Here is a 23,057-nt window from a genome sequence, read left to right as displayed (position 1 = left end):
GATGTTCAGTCTCATCTTCAGTTAAGGTGTCATTTTTGTGCCACTCTTTGTAGGACTTTTCTGATGGCTAAGAGAAGATTTGGAATCTTTGCTGACCAGATATAAGTGAGCAGAAATACTCAGTGATAGCTTCTTTCTTCATTATAATTTTTGGTGGTATTCTACCTCAGGATTTTTAACTGGGTACAAAAATCAGTCATTTTTATAACCATACTTGGGGTCTTACGTACCTTTTTCACTAGTCTCACCTGTACAGCTAAGAAGTGGTTCATATTGGTCCTCTGAGACAGGAAGCAAAGATGCATAGACTAGTGGTAGGAATTACTTCCCTGGGTGCCCATGAGGAAATGAACATCCTCTCTAATAATCTATAGTGTGCCTGGAATATAGGCAGGATAATGCTTATGTCCACGACATATATGAATGATAAACACTAATACAAGAAATATTTCAGGGCAGAAGCTGCCAAAATAAGTAGCTTGCAAAACAAAGACTATCCCATTACTGATAATAATACAACGTTACTTCAGTTTCTGTTGCTCTCTAAATTGCTGTGAGGAAGTTGATATGAGATAAGGTAATGAAAATGACTGCCAAGTAGTCTAATAAAAAGTCTTGAAAAATTGAGAGGAAAATACATTTCTATTTGGGTGATATGATGCTCTGAACTGAAATGTTTCTAGGTTAATCCTCAGCTTCCACTAACTCTCTGTGAAAGCATGTTTTGCAGGCATTACTTCAAAGTATGATAATTACCACATTTAGATGAAATTAATCATGAGGCAGCTTTCAGCCACGTTATCTGGCCAAGGAGCCTATTGAAACCTTCAAGAAGTGCCTATTAGTTGCCAGATATGGAAATTTTAAAAGGTGTATATTGCAGCGATATGAATCATTTATCACAATAATCTTCTATTGCTGGAGGTTATAAAAAACTAAATAAATTGGCAGCATCATTTACAATAACAGACTGGATCTAAATGAACCCCTCAAGTTCTTTCTTTCCTTTTTTCATATAAGTCATCATTTATTAGGGCAACATTCTTCTATATATTTTAGAGCCATAATTTATGTTGAAAGAATGAATGTGTTTTTCCATCATCTGAAACACATAGCATAGTAAATTCTGAGTATCTGGACAATTTTTGCAGTAAGAAAATCTTATAATTTAGGGTTTTTTGGTGTATTTTTGGTGTTTTGTTTTGTTTTTTAAGAGCAGAAAAATTACCAGGAGCTGATTCCAATAGCATATGTTGAAATGAAAATGTAGATATTTTTACTCTTAGGCTATTCTTTCCAAGCCAAGGTGCCTAAAGTTTGATTTCTAAAGCCATACTTATGCAACTAGGCTGGAATGATTTACAGAAAATTGTCCAAAGGAGTTTTTGTAGGACCTTGAACCATGGAGGTTCCTGTGAATGTATATAGCATTTACACCTAGTCACCTCACGCTTGACTAAAATAAATGACCTAACTGAAAAGAACTGAACAATTGGTAGATATCACAGAAGAAGAGAAAACTGATCAGAACTTCCGAAGTCTCTACATGTAGTTACCTGCTATAAGGCACAAATAGTATGTAACTAAGCAACTCAAATGAAAATAATACCAAAAATGAATCAAACAATGAGTTATATTAGTGTAATTTAAGTCAAGGAGCATTTGCTTTATTCATTTTTGTTTTGCACCGGTCTAGGTTTTAACTATTAAATTATGGGAGTGTGGTTGGGGAATGCAGCTTATATTACCTCAGGTTTTTATAGTCATTATGTCTTCTTCTTAAAAACAACAACAACAAGATCTCTGGCCTCTTGGTGTGTCTGGTTTTTTGGGTTAGTTAAGAAGAGGAATTTCCAGAAGAAATTAACATTTTTTCAAACACCAGTGTTAGACAACCTATGAACATTATCTTAAACACATCTTTGCCAATCAGCCTAGGAAGTATAATCTCTGGAGCTTTAGGTTATTTTCTCTTTAAAACTTTATATCTGAAGTCTGGCAGCAGGAAAGGTAAGTGTATGACATGAGAATGATGCCTACATTTCTTGGAAGCCATGTAACTTCATTAGGACCTATATAACACATGAACATCAGTCTGGGTGCTCTAGCAGCCTTGTGTGGTATGGTCAAAAGCACTGTGTCTGTCCTTGGTATTGGTGACAAAACTATTTGATATCCACAACAAGTAATGCATTTTATTTTCAAGAAAAGCTCCATTTCTACAACACTGTGAAGCAATAAAAAAAACCCCAAACAAACCCTTTAGTAGACTTACTATAGGAGATAAGACTTCAAAATCTGATGCTTTTGGTAATTTGGTGCCCAATCTGAAGCAGTCAATTTTTTGGAAGTTGTTAAGGATAGGTTTGATATTCAATTCTTAAAGGTCTTATGTAAAACACCCAAATACTGAGCAATCCAAAGTTTTAGGATACTTCTGACAACCCTAGCCATGGCCTTTTATGAAAGCACCTGCAACAGGCTTTAAAAGGCTAAGCACCATAGCTAACGAAATAATTTAACAGCTGTGGAGGACTGTGAAGCACCCTTTCCTTTTTACACATATTCTCAGGAGATATTTGAAGACAGTTGTATTCTGGTCTGTATTCTCAAAAAGCAAACATGGTTGTACAAGCTCCCCTCTTCCCAGGTGAATGAACAGGTTTTCCTTTTACTGACTCTTGAAAAAGATTAAAGTACAGTAAAACATTTTTTTAATTATTTTATTAAAAACCACCAAATATTTAAACAAACATGATCTGACTTTCTTCTTATCTGTACAGGCTAAAAGGATAAATTTTGAATTCAAACTAGGAATGAGCATTTGGCAGCCCGCACAGATGTATCTCAGTAGAACAGCAAAGCAATACTTTATTCTTTTGCCTCTTTTTAGCACATAGCTCAATCTTTTCCTCAGGCCTCGATCAGCATTCTTTTGAAGTAAACTAGCAGTACACAGTAACTGCAAGTGACATATAAACTACACATGGGGCAAGAAAAAAAATCCCTTTAAGCTTATATAGTGCCTTTCATGCCAGTGAGTCCCTAGGAGGTTGGTAATAAGCCATTAGACAAGGATGCCCCAGTGTTCTAGTACAGAATGTGGTTGAGTTTAAACAAACTTCCAAAATGGAATATTTCAAACATTGCTCTGCAGTGAATTCTAGATCTGGGGTTCACAAAACATTTACACCTTTTTTAGCAATGGATCTATAATACAGTGTACATTTGAGAACAGACGATCTTCAGCAGCTCCATACAATCTATAATTTTTATATATAAAAAGAAGTTGAGGGAAGTAAATGGGTCTCAAATTCCACTCTCTTGAAAGGCTTCTCTTCCTAGAAATATCTCACTCAAATATATATAAGTGTATAAAAAATCTTAAACTAAAAGTGTTATTCAGATAAATGAATATTTCAGAGACAGTATATTGATAGCTCTGCTAATGATGCACTGTTTAAAATCACTGCCTTAAACCACTTTTACTACTGGAAGCATTATTTTATATGTTGTATCTAAAACAACCTTTTCTTTTGGAAGATTACCAAAGAACATGACAGTACTATCAAATTTATAAACAAACTAATTTCAGCATCAGCAACCACAGTGTCTGAACTGAATGGTAGCTAATATCCTAATCAAACACTGTGTAACCCAATGACTAAGGTTAAGGATGCTAAGGATGCAAGGATTCCTCTGTACTGGCTGATGTGGATTAAGCACCAAGATCCTGGGGAACTGCTAGATGCCTCCAAAAGACACGATTCACTGAATCAAAACTAAAGAGAAATTTAAAATGTTAAGCAGTTATTAAAAGAGGAATTCTTATCCCAAACCTCAACTAGCACTGACCACCTACCTTCTCTATCTTTTAGCTGATGATAACATACTAGAATGGACTTAATCAAACCCCACTGATTGGCTAATGCTCTACTTAAACCCACAGAAAATAAGTTGTGTGATGAGGATGCCTCATGCAACATGACCATAGATCTACCAGCTGACTCAAGAATGTTTCTAATAAGACTTACACAAATCTTGCATCATTGCTTGGCTCTTACCATTTATTTTGACTTAGGTATTCAATATTTTTTGTGATTAAAAGTAGGAGAAGAAAAAGAAATGAAGGCTGAAAAATGAATAGAAACTTAAAGAATCAAAGAGAATTGTGGTGAAAATTGAAATTATATTTTCCGATGTTTTGAAGTCAAATTTGTGCTGGTTCTCCAGAAAAAAAAAAAAAAAAGTCTTCTGGCTGCTTTTACCCACCAAAGAACAATCAAGAGCATGCTTTGGGAGCTGGGTTCTGGCTTTGCAAATGCAATACAACAGCAGAGCTTTTAAGACAATGCACCTTACAAGTATGACAGCTAATGTTGCCTTTGCTGCCCTGAGCAAGAGTTCACACGAGTGGAAATAAAAATGATAGCAGGTGGCATCTAATGGCTGAGAATTTCCATCATGTGAATGAAAAACATAATTAAAGTCGCCTAGAGACTAGTCTCAGTAGTCTGCTCCCAAGCTAGCAGATGTACCAGAATTTAAAAACAATTTATTAAGTAGCAAGATTTGCAGTTAAAGTGATTTGTAGTTGTAAAGGAACAAGACACCCCAGATAGCTGAGCATTATGAAAAATAAACTGCTATTGAACATATAGTAATTAAACAAGGATTTTCAAATTTCCTATTGAAATATACTGAGTTCTAGCATTTCTTTTTTCATTTACTTGAAGTTCTTAAAACTTATTTCTACAAAATAGTATTGATTTCAATTAATATTCCAACATTCTGAAAAGTGTTCAATTCTGAACTGTCTTTAAAAATTTGTTACTCAGTTGTTTTTTAATTTATACTATTTTTGATGATTTTACACTAATTGTATGACATTAATGAAGTAATTGTCATCTTACCACATCTCAAAGCTTTGGGGAGTATTTTTTATTTTGATTTCAGTCACTTCCAACACAGCAGATGCCCACATACAGGGGCATTTTATCAGTGTGCCTATATTTTCTATTGTAATATGTCCATTTTGCAATTAAGATTTTAAATATTTCATATTACAGGGAATTAAAACAATATCGTTTCTTGTTTTCAGTGGGCTTAAAATCTAGGAAGGCTGTATCAAAAATCCATACTAATGTAAGATTCATTTTTTAACATACTTCTCCCAAACCCTAAAATTTGACATAGGCATAAAAGAGCTGTTCAGAAATACTAACATTCCTCCCACATGGAAAATTCTGTGTTTGGACCAACACTTGATTTTGTTCCCCATCTTAATCACTGAGCATGATATTGCCATATGCTCTGTGACAACTACTGACAAAAACTCCTCTTGCTTTTCCAAAATATAATTTCTTTGTGAGCATAAGAAAGGCACCTCACTGCACTGATGATGCTGAAGATGTGCACAAGGAAAAGCAAGGTACTGCACCACTGCTGCATCAGAGCTATTCCCTGACCCATTCAGTGACAACAGTAAACTCCCTGACCAGAGTTTAACTAGCTTCCTTTGAGAATAACTTGGGAATAACAGGGAAATTTATTGGCAGAGACCAATAAACCTTGAATCCCAGATTGCAGGTTTCATGTTTAAATCTCTCTAGGCTGTAGCACACAATATGAGGAGAAACTGCATATGATGTTACTATTGCTGGGTGAAAATGGGAGACAGTGGAGGTTCTGGAAGGTAAAATGAAGTTTCCTCAAGCAACATGAGACTGGACTATAAGAAACAATTCTCAAAATGTACTAATAAACAATGTGGGATATAAAGGGGTTTGAAGAATTTAGGACTATGAAAAACTAGCTAACTAACATTCTTCTGTTGTTGATTACAATAGAAAATTGGTGATAGTACTCTAACATATTGACAGATCATTTTCCATTGCAACAGGAAATTTATTCAAGCTCTTCCTTCCACTCTCTGTGAAGCGTGCCCTCCCTCCTCACCATTGTCTCTATTTCCTTCTCACTTACAATAGTAGGCTTTTTGATAATTTCTTAATTTCTTTGGTGTCTCCAAGTCCCTTCTGATCACCATCCCTTGCATGTGTTGCTTCCCCATTGCACTGTCTCCTCACACCACTATGTCCATCACCATTTACAAAGAAGGTCTATATTCTGCACAGCCACCGAGTGCCTGCAAGCCCTGATTAGCACAGCACCAGAGGCAGGTAGTAGCCTAAAGCCCACAGAGCTTTACGGAAATTTGTGTGGCAATGCACATGGCTGAAATACTAAATGCTACCTTGGACAGATTTCCCAAGATCATTAGAAGAGTTCACTCAATAGAGTAAAAAATAAAGCAAGTGGAGAGGGATGTGAGCAAAGAAGTGATTCAGCTACACTTGTAGTCCAAAATAGCCTGCACTTTGGGAATGGCCAATTTCAACTGTACCAGTGATTCATGGTTCCACTAATTAGTGATTTCTCCTTTATACTTTGTAATTGCTGAAATGGATTCATTCTCCCCCACTGCAGAGCAGGTGGAAACATGTTCTATTGCCTTCTGCATTCATGAGGAATGGTTTAAAAAAGCAAAACTCGAGCACAATGTGAGATCACAGTCATCCACACACAGGAAGCTGTAAGTGCAGTTAATTATACAAGCTGCAGTCATTTAAGGAAAAAATAATGCTTTTTGTGTAGCAAATGCAGGTAATAACATTAATTCCTAAAGTTTAAGAACCAGATCTTTTCCTGGAATAAACTCTCATTTGAATTATTGTAAATATTATAACAGCTGAAAATTTTCTTCAGCATTTTTTACTTTTTCTTGAAACAGCATGGGGGATACACTCTCCACATTTTTCTTAAGAAAGCTCAGCACAAATATTTTTCGAATGATTCACAAGAGGATTTTTTTTTACAGTCAAAATAGACTTTAAGTGTATATATGTTATGCATCCTTGTGATATCTTTCTGTACTTCTCACCACATTTAAATATCTCTCTGTTGGATAGATGGATGTACAGATGGAATCTGTAGACATTATCACTAGGACGAAGATATTTTTTGTACTTCTGAACAGAGATGCAGTCAGCATTCTCACTCTCTGAAAAGGGAGATCTTGAATAATGTAATGTCCATCCGTTCATCTTTATAGGTGACACACTACTCTAATTACACTCTCGTAAGTGAAGCAAAATCTATGAGAAAGCAACCTCAAGCAGAACCTACTGCAATCAAGCTAAAAATCAATACACTTATAACCACAGCTTTGTATGGCTCTTCCGCTTAAGAACATCTGCCCATTCTATTATCCTAATCATTCAATAATACTTCATCCAACTTAGTCTCTCAGAGTTACGTATAGCAAAGCCACAAAGTTGGCTCTGCTTCTTGAAAAACAGATCAAGAGAACAAGCATGGCCACTGGGAATATTTACTGAAAGGTTAAACAATTCTAACTAAGAGTGAAGTGTAAAGGATGTCTTATTATAAGCCAGGAATACCTCTGGTCTATGAACCTTTCTAGGGAAAAGGCATCCAAGAGACTGAAGTATACTCTCAAATAAGTGACATGAAAGTCTTTATCAAATATGTGTTTCTTAAAACTTAGTAAAAACTTTTAAAACTTTATTTCAAGGTCAAGGAATTTTTTTTTTTTCTTTTTAAGTGTAAAGCAAAACAAAAGAAAGAAAATCAGCCTCATCCCAAACTCTGAAGGTTCCTACTGACTTTATTTAGCTGTGGATTCAAGCCTTCAACTTGTCCATTGAGTGACAGCAGAAAATAGGTAGCACTACATAGGTATGTCATTGCAACCTGGCTGATGTGTCTGTGCATGGATGTTTCACATAGAATAATTATCCTAAATATCAGGTCTGCTGACTCAGATGTACATCTTATTTTGAGGACAGAACTGTTTTCCTTCATTAAAAAGATTAACTTTGCATTGTTTGAAGCATAGTCGTAGTCTAATCCCATTATTTCTGGATGTGACTGGAAAAATAAACATTACATTAAACCCCAGACCAACATAAACAGGGTTGATGCAATAAATTAGATTCCTTAATTAAAGCTATGCCACCCATCTGCTTGCGCAGCATGGGTACTTCATTCTACACACCTGAAAATCCAAAGGCAAACTGATTATTTAGTTACCTGTGTGGACTTTAGATTGAATATGTATCATCTTCAAACTTTATTATTTATAATATCCCCAAAAAATTCTTTACAAGACTGACAATGCAGCATCAGAAGAGATTGCCTGTCAGACATCAAAATGATGCCTATGCTTTGCTCAAGGAGGTTTCTCTTGCCAAGTCATCAAAAAGTGAGTTTGTAGTACAAGCCCAAGCCTCCGCCATTTTCTCTTTATTTATTAAAGGGTTGACATTTCTAATTCTTTGCCAACTAGATCTCACCACCATCATTCACCATTTGCCTTTCTCACGTGACTCCCTGCTTTGTGCAGTCAAAGATGGAAAAGAACATACACAAATCAACAGGTCTGGGCTGAGCAATACTCAGCGTAGCCCTGAAAATGCTCAACTCACAATAGTTAGCACAGAGGCCACTGAAAGGTGCTTAAGCTTAATTCTCTGCTGTTAACATTTCATGAATGGAGCAGGCACCTCAGACGGTGAATATTTACATTCTTCTTTTCTAGAACTTTCTTTGCACAAGACATGGAGATGGAGATGGGCAAGAATAGGAAGGGAGACTTGAGTTTCCTCTAAAGCTGATACATACTAAATGAAAGACAAGGAGAGTCTTCCACCTCAGAATTGCCACATCAATTGCAATGAAGAGGCAGTCTTACATTGAACCAATTGTTACTACAAGGTGAGGGAGAGACAAGAGGAAGGCAGGACAAACTTGTTTCTAACTCTTTACCTCTTTGCATTTCATCTTATTTCTAGCTGCTGAACACCGAACCCTAACCATGTCCTGGAAGGGCTTAAGTGTTTGGTTTGGTCTTGGTATAAACAACGTTACCACTTGTGGCTGAAGAACTCTTTCAACAGGCAATAAGAGACAATATTTTCAAAAACACCACAATGACCTTGCAACCTCTGTACTTTTTTCAAAAGTGGTAGAGGTATTTAGGAGCTCAGTTCTCACAGAAAATCAATGGGAATTATGTGCCTGGCCTACTTTGACGTGCTTGTAAATCCTACCAGGTGCCATGCTACGTCTTTAGGCACCTAAATATCTTTGAAATCATGTTGTCAATCACTGCTGATAATGAAGTATAGAATTCAAAGTCCACTGAGTGCTTTGAAACTTTCAGTGTAGGACATATTTGAGCTGCCTTTTTTCTTGTTTCAGAAGCAGACTCCCTTAACAGCCAGTCACACAGAGACCATGGGAATTGCTTTTCTGCTGTGTTTGCATCTCTGCTCTGCTGGATTTTTTGCCTTGTCCCTCACTGTGACCCCGTTTTTATTCTGTTTTTATCTGTTTGAGGACATATAATTTGATTTTTACTAAATAGCCATATCTGTGTCTTGATGATTTCTGCAAATATCAATTAGAAAAGCAGGCTTTCCTATTTTCCATGGAAGACTGAATACTTAGAGGATGACTACCAGTCGTGTTCAGTTTACAAAAGCTTATACAAATAATGCAGGGAGGAATTTCCATTTTTCCAATGAACCTGCAAGAAAGATTTTTCCAGCCGCATTCCTGCACTGACTCTCCACTGCATTCTTTTAGCTTATCATGCGTATCTCTGAGGATATACCTCCATAATATTCAAGGCTAGAACACACCGTCAGGTTATCTAGTCTGACACTTTGTTGTCAGACTCCTATATTTCAGCTAGACACCTTTTCAGCTGATGTGTATCTTCCATTAGGTAAACAATCATCTTCTGCAGACATCAGGGAAAGCAATATCCACCCTATGCTGTGGTAGTTTATCACTCTTAGTGTTAAGAACATGTACCTCATTTTCAGTCTGGATTCAGTTAGCTTCAGCTCCCAGTCATTCATTCTTGTTAAACTCTTCCTTCTAGATTAAAGGGAGCTATAGTAGCCTGAATCTTTTATTTTTCTGTGATTGTACTTAGTATCCACAATAACAAAGTCACCTCTTGCTGAAGAGATGAATAGAATACTTTAATCTTTTCTGTGAAGAATATCCTTAGTTTGTAAATAACTTGAGTGACTTTTTTACGTTCTTTCTCCAATTTGGACACTCTATCGATATGCACGTTCCAGTCTCTCCAGTGCCATGTACACAGGTGATGTGTGACTATGGTCGATGTTCCCTGTTGCAAGGTTTATAATTTCATGGCTGTATGAAAAAATATCAATCTCAGCTTGCCATTCACCTTGTCAGTTTTAAAGCTACTTTCCAGATGTAAATGTAATGGCAATATAACACATGAAGTAGTAGGGAATTGGGCCCTGAGGTTAGAAAGACTATATTTGGGTGTCACAAGAGAATATAACTCTGACTAATGGGATAAAATTAAGCAAGGGAAAATTTAGGCAGACTGGAATGAAATACTTCTTAACTGTGAGATCTATTAGGTTGTAGAATAATCTTCTGTGGGAATTGATGGAGACCTAGTTGCTTCAGACATTTAAAACTAAACTGGATAAAACACTTGAAGATATTCTGTAAGGAATTATCCTGCATTGCCAGAGGGGAGGATTAGATGACCTAGTAGGTCATTTCCATGTCCACTTTCTGTGATTTTGTTGTACAAAGCCCCACAAACAGGAAATTGTTATCAAAGTCAAGAGATGCCACTAAATCCTGTCTGTGTCGGAAAAAGAAGAGTGAATAACATCACCCGCTGGTAACCGTGCAGGAATCCTAATCCAGCATTTCTGCAGGTTAGTAAATGCAACCAGTGCTGAGGGCTGGGTGTATAGCTTATGTCTGAAAGCAGAAGCCTCTACTAATGCAAAAATGCCAGGAAACAGCAGGTGAGTTATGAATAGGATCCAGGAGAGGAGGAGTAGGAAAGAAAAAATCAGGATGGGCCTGACATGCATAATAGTGTCATGAGCAAGTTATTAGTCAGGAATTAATCAGCCTGTAGTACAAGACATGAAACCTGAAGCTCCAGTCAGCCAGCTGGGAAAATAGATGTTTTTTATAGGTTTTGGTGTATGGGCATTGATTCATATAATGATATTACCAATTGAAATCACAGTTAAGATGAGACCCGAGCCAGGGTCTTTGCTAAAGGTTGTACAAACACACAGCAAGCCAAGTCACGGCCCCTGCAGAAATGTACAAGTGGATGAACAGTCTAGCAGAGAAAGGTCTCAAAAGAATATTGATAAGCAATACCCTAGAGAAGGATCACACAGTGCTAAGGTCCATAACTTGATTGTTCTTTTTTCGTGTGTGTGCTTTAACATGATTTGTTCCTAAATTTGCTCTCAACTCATAACACACTGTGCTTCCTTAATTATTGCTTTTATACATTCATTTGTCTGCATGAGGAATCACTAGGCAACCCATTGCTTATTATTTCTCTTCCTTAATTTTTACATTTGTCTCTCCTCCTAATCTCTCTAAACCTAGCTGCAAATAAACATGAATTTTAGGTTCCTGTACTGGGTCTGGCTGGGATGGAGTTAATTTTCTTCATAGCAGCCTGTATGGTACCATGTTTTGGATTTGTGGCTCAATCATTTTTAACACACAAGTGTTTTGGCTATTGCTGAACAGGGCTTGCACCAGCATCAAGGCTTTCTCTTTTTTCCACTCTGCCTGCCCCCACCAAGATGGGAAGAGGTTGAGAGGGGACACATCTGGGACAGTTAACCCAAATTCATGAAAGGATATTCCCTACCATATAATGTCATGGTCATCAATAAAAACAGGGTAGAGGAAGAACAGGGGGAAGGGTGACCATTGCTCAGACTGGCTGGGCATTGATCTGCTTGTGGGAGGTGGTGAGCGATTGCCATTGCATCACTGTTTTTTTTTCCTCTTTCTTTTGCTTATTAAGCTGGCTTTGTCTCAACCCATGAGTTTTCTCACTTTTGCTCTTCCTATTCTCTCTCCCATCCTGTTGGTGGGTGGGGAGTGAGTGAGCAGCTGTGTGGGTGTTTAGCTGCTGGCCAGGCTCAAACCACTACAGTTTGTTTTTTTCATTAAAAAGAAAATAAAGCAAAGAAAGAGTCAGACAGGGTTCTAACCCTCAAAACTCCTACCTTCTACATGTTGTAACAGCCACTCTGAAAACAGGCCTGACCAATCCAAAATGCACAATGACAGGTATACGTGCACCCCAGTTACTCACCACTGCAGCTTATAACTTTTCCTCATACTTTGTCTTATAAGCCACAAGAAAATTCATGAATAAATGTGTTTTGTTTTCTGTATGTGACCAGCCACTTTCAAAATACATTGGGCTCTCTTGGCCTGGCTTCACAACACCATTTTGCCCTTCTAAGCAGCCTAAATTAAGACAGCCTCTACACTTCACTTGCCCTTGCAGATTTGACATCAGAGTTCTTCTGAAAGCCCCCATTATACCTCCCAACGTCTATCATGTGACATCTATCACATTAGGGAACATGAGACACATGGCAGTGCGCAAGCTGGGCTGCTGAAAGCTGTCAGCACTTCACTTGTCTCCTATCTGGAAATACAGTCCTGGGGGTGGGCAGGGAAGAATAAGGAGGTTCAAACCCTGCTCTTGAGAGACAACAGAGATGTCTTCCTACAAATGTGGGCAAGCACATCCCATTTGCTTATCAGAAAAAATCTGGGATCCACATTTCTATCCAGATGAAGCGTTCAATCCATTGCAGATGGATCAACCCAAAACATTTCAAAGAGTGTGGTGTGCATCTATTCCTCTACATCAGTGTGTGTGCCAAGCATGTTTTTTTTCTAAACTTATGTCATAAGGTATGTTTTAATCAATTTTTACTTTTCTGGCAGTGCTGAAGGTACTGTCATTCCAAAATGTTTCTTCTGATAAGTGTCACATTTGGATGACATTCTAACATCTTTCTAGCCATGAAAGCAATAGGATAAAGATCATAGGGAAATAAGGAATGGGTTTATAATTTCATCAGCAAACTCTTTCAATAGCCACATTTGAAAGCAAACAAAAAAACCCCAGGCATATAGAATGAAAGAAAAAGATAATTTGCCACCAGGTGTCAGTAGTTCTCTTATTACTGCAAGAGTAACTGTTGAGCCAAAAAAGTCATAAAATTAAACAGATTTTTTGTTGTTGTTCAGATCAGGAATTTAAAAATGATCAGAGGAATTTGTCTTCCTGTCTGTATAGAGCACAATAACAAAGAACACACTGTTGCTATATAAAACGGTCTTTTCCCTCCATTTCCTATTAAATCACTGCTTTTTTGCAAATTATAAAGACTGGCCTTTAAAACAAAGAACGTACAGTTCACGAAAATGCATCTGTGGTCAACCCATGCAAAAAAGCTCTGGGACCTGGTAGGTCTTGTTTGCTCTTGCCTGATTACCTCCACTCTGCGCTGCCTACCCACTACTATAATATCCCTCCTTTAAAACATGATTAAACACAGACTTTCCCCACCCCCCCCAGCTCCATGATCTCACTGGATGACAAGGTAGCAAGAATAACCTGGTTAACTGGGTTCTGTGGCAGTTATAAGGTAATGTTTTCAATTTTTACATCTAAGATTAACCTTTAGTTTATTTTTTCATTACTTCAGAGCAAGCTTGTTTGATTGTTACAGTGACATCAGTAAAATGTACTTCAGTGTTTGTAACTTTAGACCCCTGAAAACTTTTCCTTTTCAGGAGGCAAAGATTTACTTTGGTAGCTAGAGAGACATCACCACTCCCCTCCTCTGCTAATACTGCCTGATGTGACATATGACACAGTATCGTGCATCATAGATATATCTTTATCAAAGTCATATCTTTATCAATGATCTGGATGAGGGGATCGAGTGCAGCCTCAGTCAGTTTGTACACAACACCAAGCGGGGCAGGAATGTTCTGCTTGAGAGTAGAAAGGCTCTACAGTGGGGTCTGGACAGGCTGGATAGATGGTCTGAGGCCAACTGTATGAGATTCAACAAGACTGAGTGCTGGGTCCCAAACTTGGGTCACATCAATCCCAGGCAAAGCTACAGGCTTGGGGATGAGTGGCTGGAAATCTGCCTGGCAGAAAAGGACCTGGGTGTATTGGTCGACAGCTGGCTGAATATGAGCCATCAGTGTGCCATGGTAGCCTAGAAGACCAATAGCATCCTAGCTTGTATCAGAAATAGTGTGGCCGGCAGGACCAGAGAAGTGATCCTCGGCCCTGGTGAGACTGCGCCTCAAATACTGTGTTCAGTTTTGAGCTTCTCACTACAAGAAAGACATTGCGGTGCTAGACTGTGTCCAAAGAAGAGCAATGAAGCTGGTGAAGGGTCTAGAGAACAAGTCTTATGAGGAGCAGCTGAGGGAACTGGGGTTGTTTAGTGTGCAGAAAAGGAGGCTGAGAGGAGACCTTATGGCTCTGTACAACCACCTGAAAGAACATTGTAGCAAGGTGGGTGTTGGTCTCTTCTCCCAAGTAACAAGCAACAGGATGAGAGGAAGTAGCCTCAAGTTGTGCCAGGGGAGGCTTAGATTGGATATTAGGAAAAATTTATTCTCTGGAAGTGTTGTCAAGCACTGGAACAGGCTGCTGAGGGAAGTGGTTGAGTCACCATCCATGGAGGTATATAAAAGACTTGTATATGTGGCACTTAGGGACATGGTTTAGCAGGACTTGGCAGTGTTAGGTTTACAGTTGGACTTGATGATCTTAAAGGTCTTTTCCAACCTAAATGATTCTATGATTCTATGACAGATGCGTCCACAGCACTGGATGTGCAACCACTGCAACCTAGCTCCCTGATTTAGGTTGGGGCTGCAATGGTCCTTAGTAAGGGCTTGGACGTTCTGTTGAGAGCATGCATGTATCAACATGACAAAATACAAGTCCGATCATGGTCCCTGATCTGGGGTGAGTGGATCTGCATACTTTGACTTGTTTTATCTCTGCTAAGCAGAACTGCTCAGGGAGGTACCTGGCTTTGACACCTTTAAAACCTTTGTGACTGAGGGTCAGAGCCTAGGGATTCTTGAACACTTGTCCAGCTGATCAGGCCTTATGTTTTTAACCAAAAAACATTTTCTTCCTAAACATCATTTTTTCATTAGGGAAATAATGAAAGTGTATAAAAGTTTGGGATCTTTAATCCAGCTAGCATTGGTTTGGCGTTCAGAAGATATATATTATAAACCCCATGGACAACTGGCCTGGGTGACATGTCTATACCTGAATTTCTCTGTGTGGAAAGTGGAGGAAAAGGCACTGACAATCCTTCTAAAGTGGTTCTAAGATTTAATATCAAAAAACGCTGCACAAGACCCAGGTATTTTTATTACCATTATTATTTGAAATTATGCAGTGATAACAGGAAGGCGAGATCACCAATGACAGCTGAGCAGAGCTTTAGTTACGAAATGGTGTGATGATCCAGGCTGACATTTTCATTGCTTTATAAGCTTGTTTATTACCTATGTTATTTGTTGTGAGAACCAAAACAAAGTGGGAAAGGAGTTTGCAGCAATCAAATATAAAGAAAAAGTCTGCATGTGACATGAGTTTTTAGGAAATCTGATATAAGAAGGAACAGAGAACCTCCAGACTGTTGAGACTCCGAGAAAGGACCATCAGGAAACACTCTGCAAGGGAACTATGAGAACCTGAAAACACCAATCTTTGCATATACATTTTCTTGTAGGTCTGGGCACCAAAGCTTTAACAGAGAGGGTCCCTTTTCTCAGTCAGATTACAGGCTGGACCCCTCTGAGCTGATGTGTCCCAAACACCGGGGGCTTTGGGATAGCTTGGCAAAGGCTTGTCTTTGCCGAGGCTCAGCAAGGGCCTTCGTGGGGATTTAGAGATGTGACTCCTTCTTTATCCAGAGTAGCACTAGATAGATTTTTGTTAAATGTTTTGAAGTGTGACTGTGCCAGACCCTTGCGTCTGACAATTATGTTTGTTTAAGCAAGACCTCTGAGTTTGTAACAATGGAATTATCTATTTTTCAGGACAATTAGCACAATGTTTTTGTATGAGTTGAAGGTCAGAGGATTAATGTGGTTTTATCTACAATGCATTTTTAAAAGCTAATTAAGAATCATTCAGTTCACTTTGTACTAAAGACTGAGAACATTTCACATTAGATGACTCTTGCTCCTCTGCAGCAGCAGAAAGAGAGAGAGGGAGACAGAGCGAGGGAGGAATGGATGAAGAGAGGAACAGAGAAAGAGTGAGCTGGCATGCAAATAAACAAATACGTCACAGGGATGCAGTTAATGGAGAGCAATAAAAAACTCCATTCTGGTAAGACTAGAGATAAAATTGTTTCCTGAACAAAAGAGCTAATCTAAAATATTAATCAGCAAAAATATTCAGTATTTGTTAGAGGAAGAGATGGAGAGGAATAGAGGGAAGTGCTGCTCTCAGAGCATTATTTTAGAGATGTTTTTATCACCTAGTGCTTAGTGAGCATCTCCTCCTCTCTTGCACCTGACAGCCTGTACACACCACTGTTCCTCTGTGGGGAAAGCCTGGTGAATGGGCCTCCTATCAGAGGTGAGTCTTATGGAAAGAGGTATGCGAGGGTGAAGAGCAGAGGTGGGGTCGGGGTGCCAGCCACGGGGAGGGGTGTGGGTGGTGGTGAGGGGGCAGCGTGCCCTGCAAGCACCTCAGCTTCAGGGATTGCAAAGGTTGGGGGAAGCAAAATGAGACACAAAATTAGGGACATCCAGAGGTAACATTAGGATTTGAAAACCAGGGCAAGGAGTTTATTTTTAATGCAGTGGCCTCTGCCTAGCCTTTTAATGGGAAAAGGTAAGAAAATTGGAAGATGTTCCTGCACTCTTGCTTTTGGATGCTTATCTATGCTGCTGATTGAAGCGCTCTGTGGCTCATTTGCTGTGTCTGCCCAAAGCATGTAAATACTATCAGACATTGAGGTGACTCATTTCAAAACTGGGCTATGCACTACTATTCTGTTGATCAAATGTGGCAATTATTTCAGGCTTAAAACCTTTTAGGGATAACAATAGGTGCTGCCAGTCAAAGCTGGAAAGTACACATGTATTCAAAGAGCAAGCTGAATGAGGAATAACAGCAACATGTGTAGCTAGAATATATTATGGATTACCATCCTCTTACACAAAGGCTAGTAAACTCTTCAAAATGCAGCAACCTACGGAGCTAATAAAAGGGACAGATATGTGCGGATGTCTCGGTTTGTCTAATTTGTGTCTTTCTAGCATTGGTGGGATGACTCACTGGATTTAGCAACAGCTTGTGAAGATGAACATTTTAATAACTTTATGCTGCAGCTCTGCCATAAAATGTAATCTTTTACAATTCTGTATTCTCAAGTGAAATACAAGCTTAGAACCTGAATAAAATTAGAAAAGATATTTGAATTGTCAGCTTATTTTCTTTTTAAATCTGTATTTCTACATTTAAATATGGAACTTAACTTGTAAAAGAGTATTCCCTTTCATCCCCATCCCTTCCCAGTGTGCCACTCCTTACTATAAAAGACTGCTATATTTAAATACAGGGCTACCAGGATAGTACTCCAAGGTGTTCTGTGTCATTCTGTGTATTTTTATATTGTTCTAAACATAAATTAGTATTTTTCTTCCCATCCGTAAACACTTGAATAAGAAAGCTTATGTAGACCATGTACAACTCAATGGCAAAGAAGCCAGTTGCATATTGGAATTTGCATACGTAATCCACAATGTTAGTAAACAATGGGATATATATCCTTTCAGTTTTTGATAAAATTCAACAGATTTGAATAATTAGATAACAGAGCACAAAGCTTGCCTTGAGGACATAGTAACTATAGCCCTGAATCTTTCAATCCTCTTTTAAACCTTTCTCCATGGTTTTAGGCATTACTTTGGTCTACAGAAAGGTTCATCTGACTACTTGATGGCTTGCAGAAGGTTATATATAAAGTGTCTGACAAAGCAGCAAGTAGAACCTGTGTTTCTAGGTATTAAGATAATGATGAAACCACTAGACTGACATTTTGTTTCTCCTTTTAATGAGACTTGATTTTAATGAGACAGTTTCAGACTGTCACTTACTGAAGATATGTTTACATTTGTGCCTTAAACATCCTTACAAATTTATAGAAATAATGTGAAAGAAAAGTTGCAACAATTTTAGTGTAGACAAACCCCAAATTTTAATTTCTAATCTTATTGAAAAAATTATCTTTTTATGATAAATAGCATGAAACAATATTGATTAGGTTCAGGTCATTCACTGACTTTATTTTTAACTTTTGAAAACGTATTTTCTGGGCATGGGTAAAGCCTCAGAAAGAGATCTATTTTCTAAGTGTTTTGATATGAAGATGTTTCTATTTATTACTTAAAATGAGCTGAAGTTTTGAAATAATTCATGCAAAAATTTATTTGCTCCATTCAGTCTTTCCACATCATGCATCCTTTGAAATTACTTATGCCCTTGATTGATTTAGTGTATAAGAGAAAGCAGTGTTTCTAATGTTTTTGCAAAATTCCAAAGCTCATGGAGTTGAAAATTACATGTATTATATATACACATATGTATATGTGTATATATCATATGTATGAGACTACATATATAATATAATGGGAACACATTACACACACACATGAATATAAAAATATACTGTGAGCTCGCTCTCTCTCTCTCTTTCTCCATCCAGCTTGGATTATTAAGTGATAATGAATTACATATACTCCTATCTCAAATGTGTAAAATCTGAAAGTGCTTACACCAAGTAGTCAGATATCTACTGCGGAGAAAGACAGACTTCAATTTCTTACCTGCTTTTTTAATTTTAGGGGCAGCTGTCTTCTCATGAGTTTTCTCTTTTTTTCCTTCTTTTTCTAAGATTTAATTAAAGAAAGTCATTTGATATGCGAGAACTCTGAATCATACACTCAAATATGCAGTCAGCCAAGTCCTGGTGGGCACATGCTGAAAAAAATGTGACTTATTTGGGAGTTTAGTTCAGATTATTCCCTTATAGCACTTGCACCCAACTAACCACAGAGAAATCAGCTGAAAATGAAAATTAATCAGTATGCATCAGCTATGGATGATTTGGACCCTTAATAATTCATCAAAGGCTAGGCGACAAGCATCAGTGCATGAATGTGGTACCTTTTAACTTAAGCTCCAGCAGCAATGAGATCATTAAAAAATGATGAATGACATAAATATTTTCCAATGAAAGAAAGACCTTAGTGGATTTTAGATGTTTCGTGAGAATGAATGTTATTTAGATGGATATTAAGGCTTTGCAGTTTGGTCACTGCAAGTTTTGGTTGTGATTCTATAAAATATTTAAATCTATCCCACCTTCAGAAAGTGGCGTACCATGAACCAAGTGATATCTTCCATGAGTTTTGTGTATGGCAGTATCACTATGTCCTGCTGTATATAGGGACTCCATTAAATTGTTTAACAAGCCCATAGATGGCCACCAAACAGGACTTTTTATTTGTCAGAGAAAGAGATTAGAAAACTTCCAGGCACTGAATACATCAGACATCAGATACTGAAGAAGTGGTAACATGCAAATAGTGATTAAGCAACTAAGAGAAGGACAATACAGAGTCAGAAGCGTAGGTTTAACCTAAGAAAAAACAGTGGGATTTGAGCCAGGAGTGGGAGTAAAAGCTGAATGAGGCCAGTAAGAAACATTCCCAGACCATACCTTTCTTCTTAGTTTCAGTCATAGCCTTCTTTACATCAGTCTTTTTCTTTTCCTCTCTTCTCTCTAAAAAAGAAAATAGAAGTTCAGCTGACTATATTTACATAGAGAGATATATATACACATACATATGTATGTACATATATGTATTTGGGAGGAGAATCCTTGACTAACTGCAGTAGGTTCTAGATTTGATAAGCTGGTGAGTTTCTCAGGAGTTTGCTATCAGCAGCTCAGAAATACAGCTTAATACTCAGAGAGTGAATGTGACACTAAGGATAGAACTGGAACCAGTTATGTACAACAGATAATTGCTTAAGTAAGTACTAATTCAAGATATTATGCCCATTAACCTGGTGTAACTGACTTTATTGTGGTGATTCAGTAGACATGCACCTGTTCTGCTTGTTTTATAAAATTTGACTGAATGGCGGCAAAACTTGCAAGTGGTACTGGGGAATAAATGCAGAATGCCATGAAAAGTCTGTGCACATAATATATCTTTATGACACTTTTTATGAATTGAACCTTTGAAACTGTCATTACAGGACATCTGTTATTCATGGAGAATTGCAGTTAAAGCATCATCTACAAAAGAACATAACTTGTTCTTTTAAAAGCATCTGCCTCTTTTATCAATTAATTGGACAACAGTAGAAATAAGGATAATGTTTTGGGTTTTTTTTTTTTACAAAAAGCTACAACAATTTAATTACTTATTCCATGAATGCTATTAATTAGAAAATTGAGAGTTCAGTAGAAGAAATGAAGAAGCTATAATTCTTATTTTTCCTTTGGGAAATTAATCCCCATTTTGATGGGGAAGAATACAAGGGTACAAGAATAGCTAATCTAAATGACTTTTTAACTGCTCATCCACAAAGAGCCAAATGTGTTGCCTTCAGTTTGTGCTGCATGGCTTTGGATGTTGATGTAGTTAGTGGAACAACGGTTTTCTTTTTGTGATGTTTTACTGTTATGAATGTGGATAAGAAACCAAGTTTTATTACCATACAAAACAGCACAAACACAGGACCATAAGCCTTTAAGTGAGAATCTTTTCTTTACTTGAAAAATATTTAAGGTATAGGAATATTTTCTGAAGCCAGCAGATCCAAGAAGCAAATACGCTATTATCACTTGCATAAATTAGCATGAAGATAAAGGAAAAATGAAGAAAATTTCAGTTCTCTAGCTACTGCAATAGACTTTTCTTCTGCATGAAAAAGTATATACAAACAGTTAATGAAAAAAATTAATTGAAATCTGCACAGCATGCTTCCTAAACCAAAACAAAATACATGTATATTTGGTAGAAGAATTGTTATTTTCATAGAGTGCATGAATGCCACAGTCTGTCCATGGTGGTTTCATAAATTAAGATACTTTGCCTATCATGGAGGCAATGTATTTAGCAATACTCAGGGTCTCCCCAAACCATACTTATTCTGATTTTCTGACAATAGTGTTTAATGTTAAGCATCATCTTGACATGTTCCAGTTCTTTCTTATTTTAAACAGATTTGTTCAATGTGTTTCCCTTGTTGCCATCTTGACAAAATGAAGCAGAAAATCCCTGCATGTGTTTTACAGAATGTTTTGCCTGGTGTTTTGTGTGCTTAATTCTCCCTGCTGAAACTCTCAGCATACTGGACTTCAAACTACAAATTCCTTTGTGTTGAGAGCATGCTTTATGATACTCAGTTTTGTTAAGCATGTACAGAACATCAGAGTAGTGCTCATCCTCCACAAGCTTGTTTGGAGCTTCATTTTCTTGTATATTTTAGTATTCTTGTTATTGTCTATCTCTAGAGTTCTCAGGAGTCTCTCTCTCTCATTCTGACATGCTGTTCCAGAGACTCATGTTAGGGACTGTGGCTCTCTCCTCAAAATAGAAGACTCTTCAGCCTGAGATTACACACAAGCTGTTGCACGGCTCCCCTTTCCCGTGCCACCTATGACTTTTCAGTGTTTCATTTCCACACACAATATACAACGCTTCTGATTTCTAAAATGTGATTAAATTGTTTGCTTACTCTGCCTAATTTAAATGAAACTGTTAAATATATCTAGTCTATCATTTACTGTCAGAAAAAAGCTTCCTTTTAACTGTCTTCCTTCCACTAGCCTTTACTCTTAGTAACTAGAGACTGAAGTGCTGCTGGTACTTCTGTGATTTCCATTTTTTTCTGAGTGAACCTCGGTTCTGGTGAAGCTGTTAATAACACTTCCTTAAATTTCTACTGTTAAGTGATGCACAGGAATAATTTGTAAACCCAAGTCCTTAAAACCAACAAGATTCTCTTTAATCAGAGACCATTTCTGCCTTTGAATTTGTAGAATATTGCATGTGTCTGGAGCCCAGCTAAGCCACATGAAATCTGCTCCAAGTTTTGTAGCAAGGTTCAGAGCCGTATGTGTCTTGAGAGCCATGAGCTGAGACATGGAGCTTTGAGAAGTGAAGCTTTGTATAGAGGATGTACAGAAAGCAGGAATTTTTACTGCAAATAACGTAAAGCACAAGGTGACTACACCCCTAGCTTCAGAGTTTTTATTGGTAAGTCATTCCACCAATTAATTCCACTGACATGATTTTCTTCCATCAAGCTCTCAAGCTGCAATATTCAGAGTATCTAGGGGGCCTAGAGACGTCTATATTCATTATGAATTTTCTAGAGGATGATTACATAGAGGTTTTAAGGGACTGTGGCCCCTATTTCCCACTAGCACTGCCTAATGCAAGATATACATCTTGGTCAAGTCTGAGAAAAAAAGTCACAGGACTTTCATTCACATCTCAGCTGCATCTAGCTCCATTATGTCCCTCACAGCTACTACTGACCAACGTTTAAGTAAATGAGAATGATGGACTTGGTAAATGGATATTATGAAAGAGCTATTTCTGATTTAAGAAAACAATCCTATTTCTTGAATAAATTAATTTCCTCTCAATTTGAGTAGCTCACATTTAGATTGTTGAATATTAAGTGTATATTTAACACCAACAAATATTGTCATTTCTGAAGCAGTAAATGCAGTGGGTTTTCTCCAGATATGTACACAGATAAGAGGCAGAGCAAATAATTAAATAGGAGCTTATGCAGGTGTTTTGCACTGTGAAATATGAACCTCATTGAAAGTACTAATTTTTATAGCTAGGAACAGTAACAGGACTACAAATGTCTGTGGATCAGATGCATAAAGAGGTATCATAATATGTGTCAACAGTGGGTTACACAAGGAAACACAAGGTGGTTTTGATGATTCAGGGTTGACTACAATGTGGAATTCAAGTGCAATTGACTATTGAAAAAAATCTATTGTTATTGTTTCTTGATA

At 37.6% G+C, this 23,057-nt stretch overlaps 1 protein-coding gene across 6 annotated transcripts in view; it reads right to left on the bottom strand.

Annotated features, from left to right (window-relative positions):
• Positions 1–23,057, bottom strand: part of TRDN (triadin) — a 244,571-nt gene that overhangs the window by 101,412 nt on the left and 120,102 nt on the right. For all 6 annotated transcript variants that reach the window (XM_074819208.1, XM_074819204.1, XM_074819207.1 and 3 more), the window contains 2 exons: positions 19,722–19,784; positions 18,826–18,888 (listed from right to left, as the gene is read on the bottom strand). In XM_074819208.1, the coding sequence (XP_074675309.1) occupies positions 18,826–18,888; positions 19,722–19,784 (126 nt within the window). The remainder of the gene's footprint in view (positions 1–18,825; positions 18,889–19,721; positions 19,785–23,057) is intronic.

Source organism: Strix aluco, chromosome 3 (assembly GCF_031877795.1).
Source record: "Strix aluco isolate bStrAlu1 chromosome 3, bStrAlu1.hap1, whole genome shotgun sequence".
Lineage (NCBI taxonomy): Eukaryota > Metazoa > Chordata > Aves > Strigiformes > Strigidae > Strix > Strix aluco.
The sequence above is the reverse complement of the archived record's forward strand: the minus strand, read 5'-3'. Positions and strand labels throughout refer to the sequence as shown.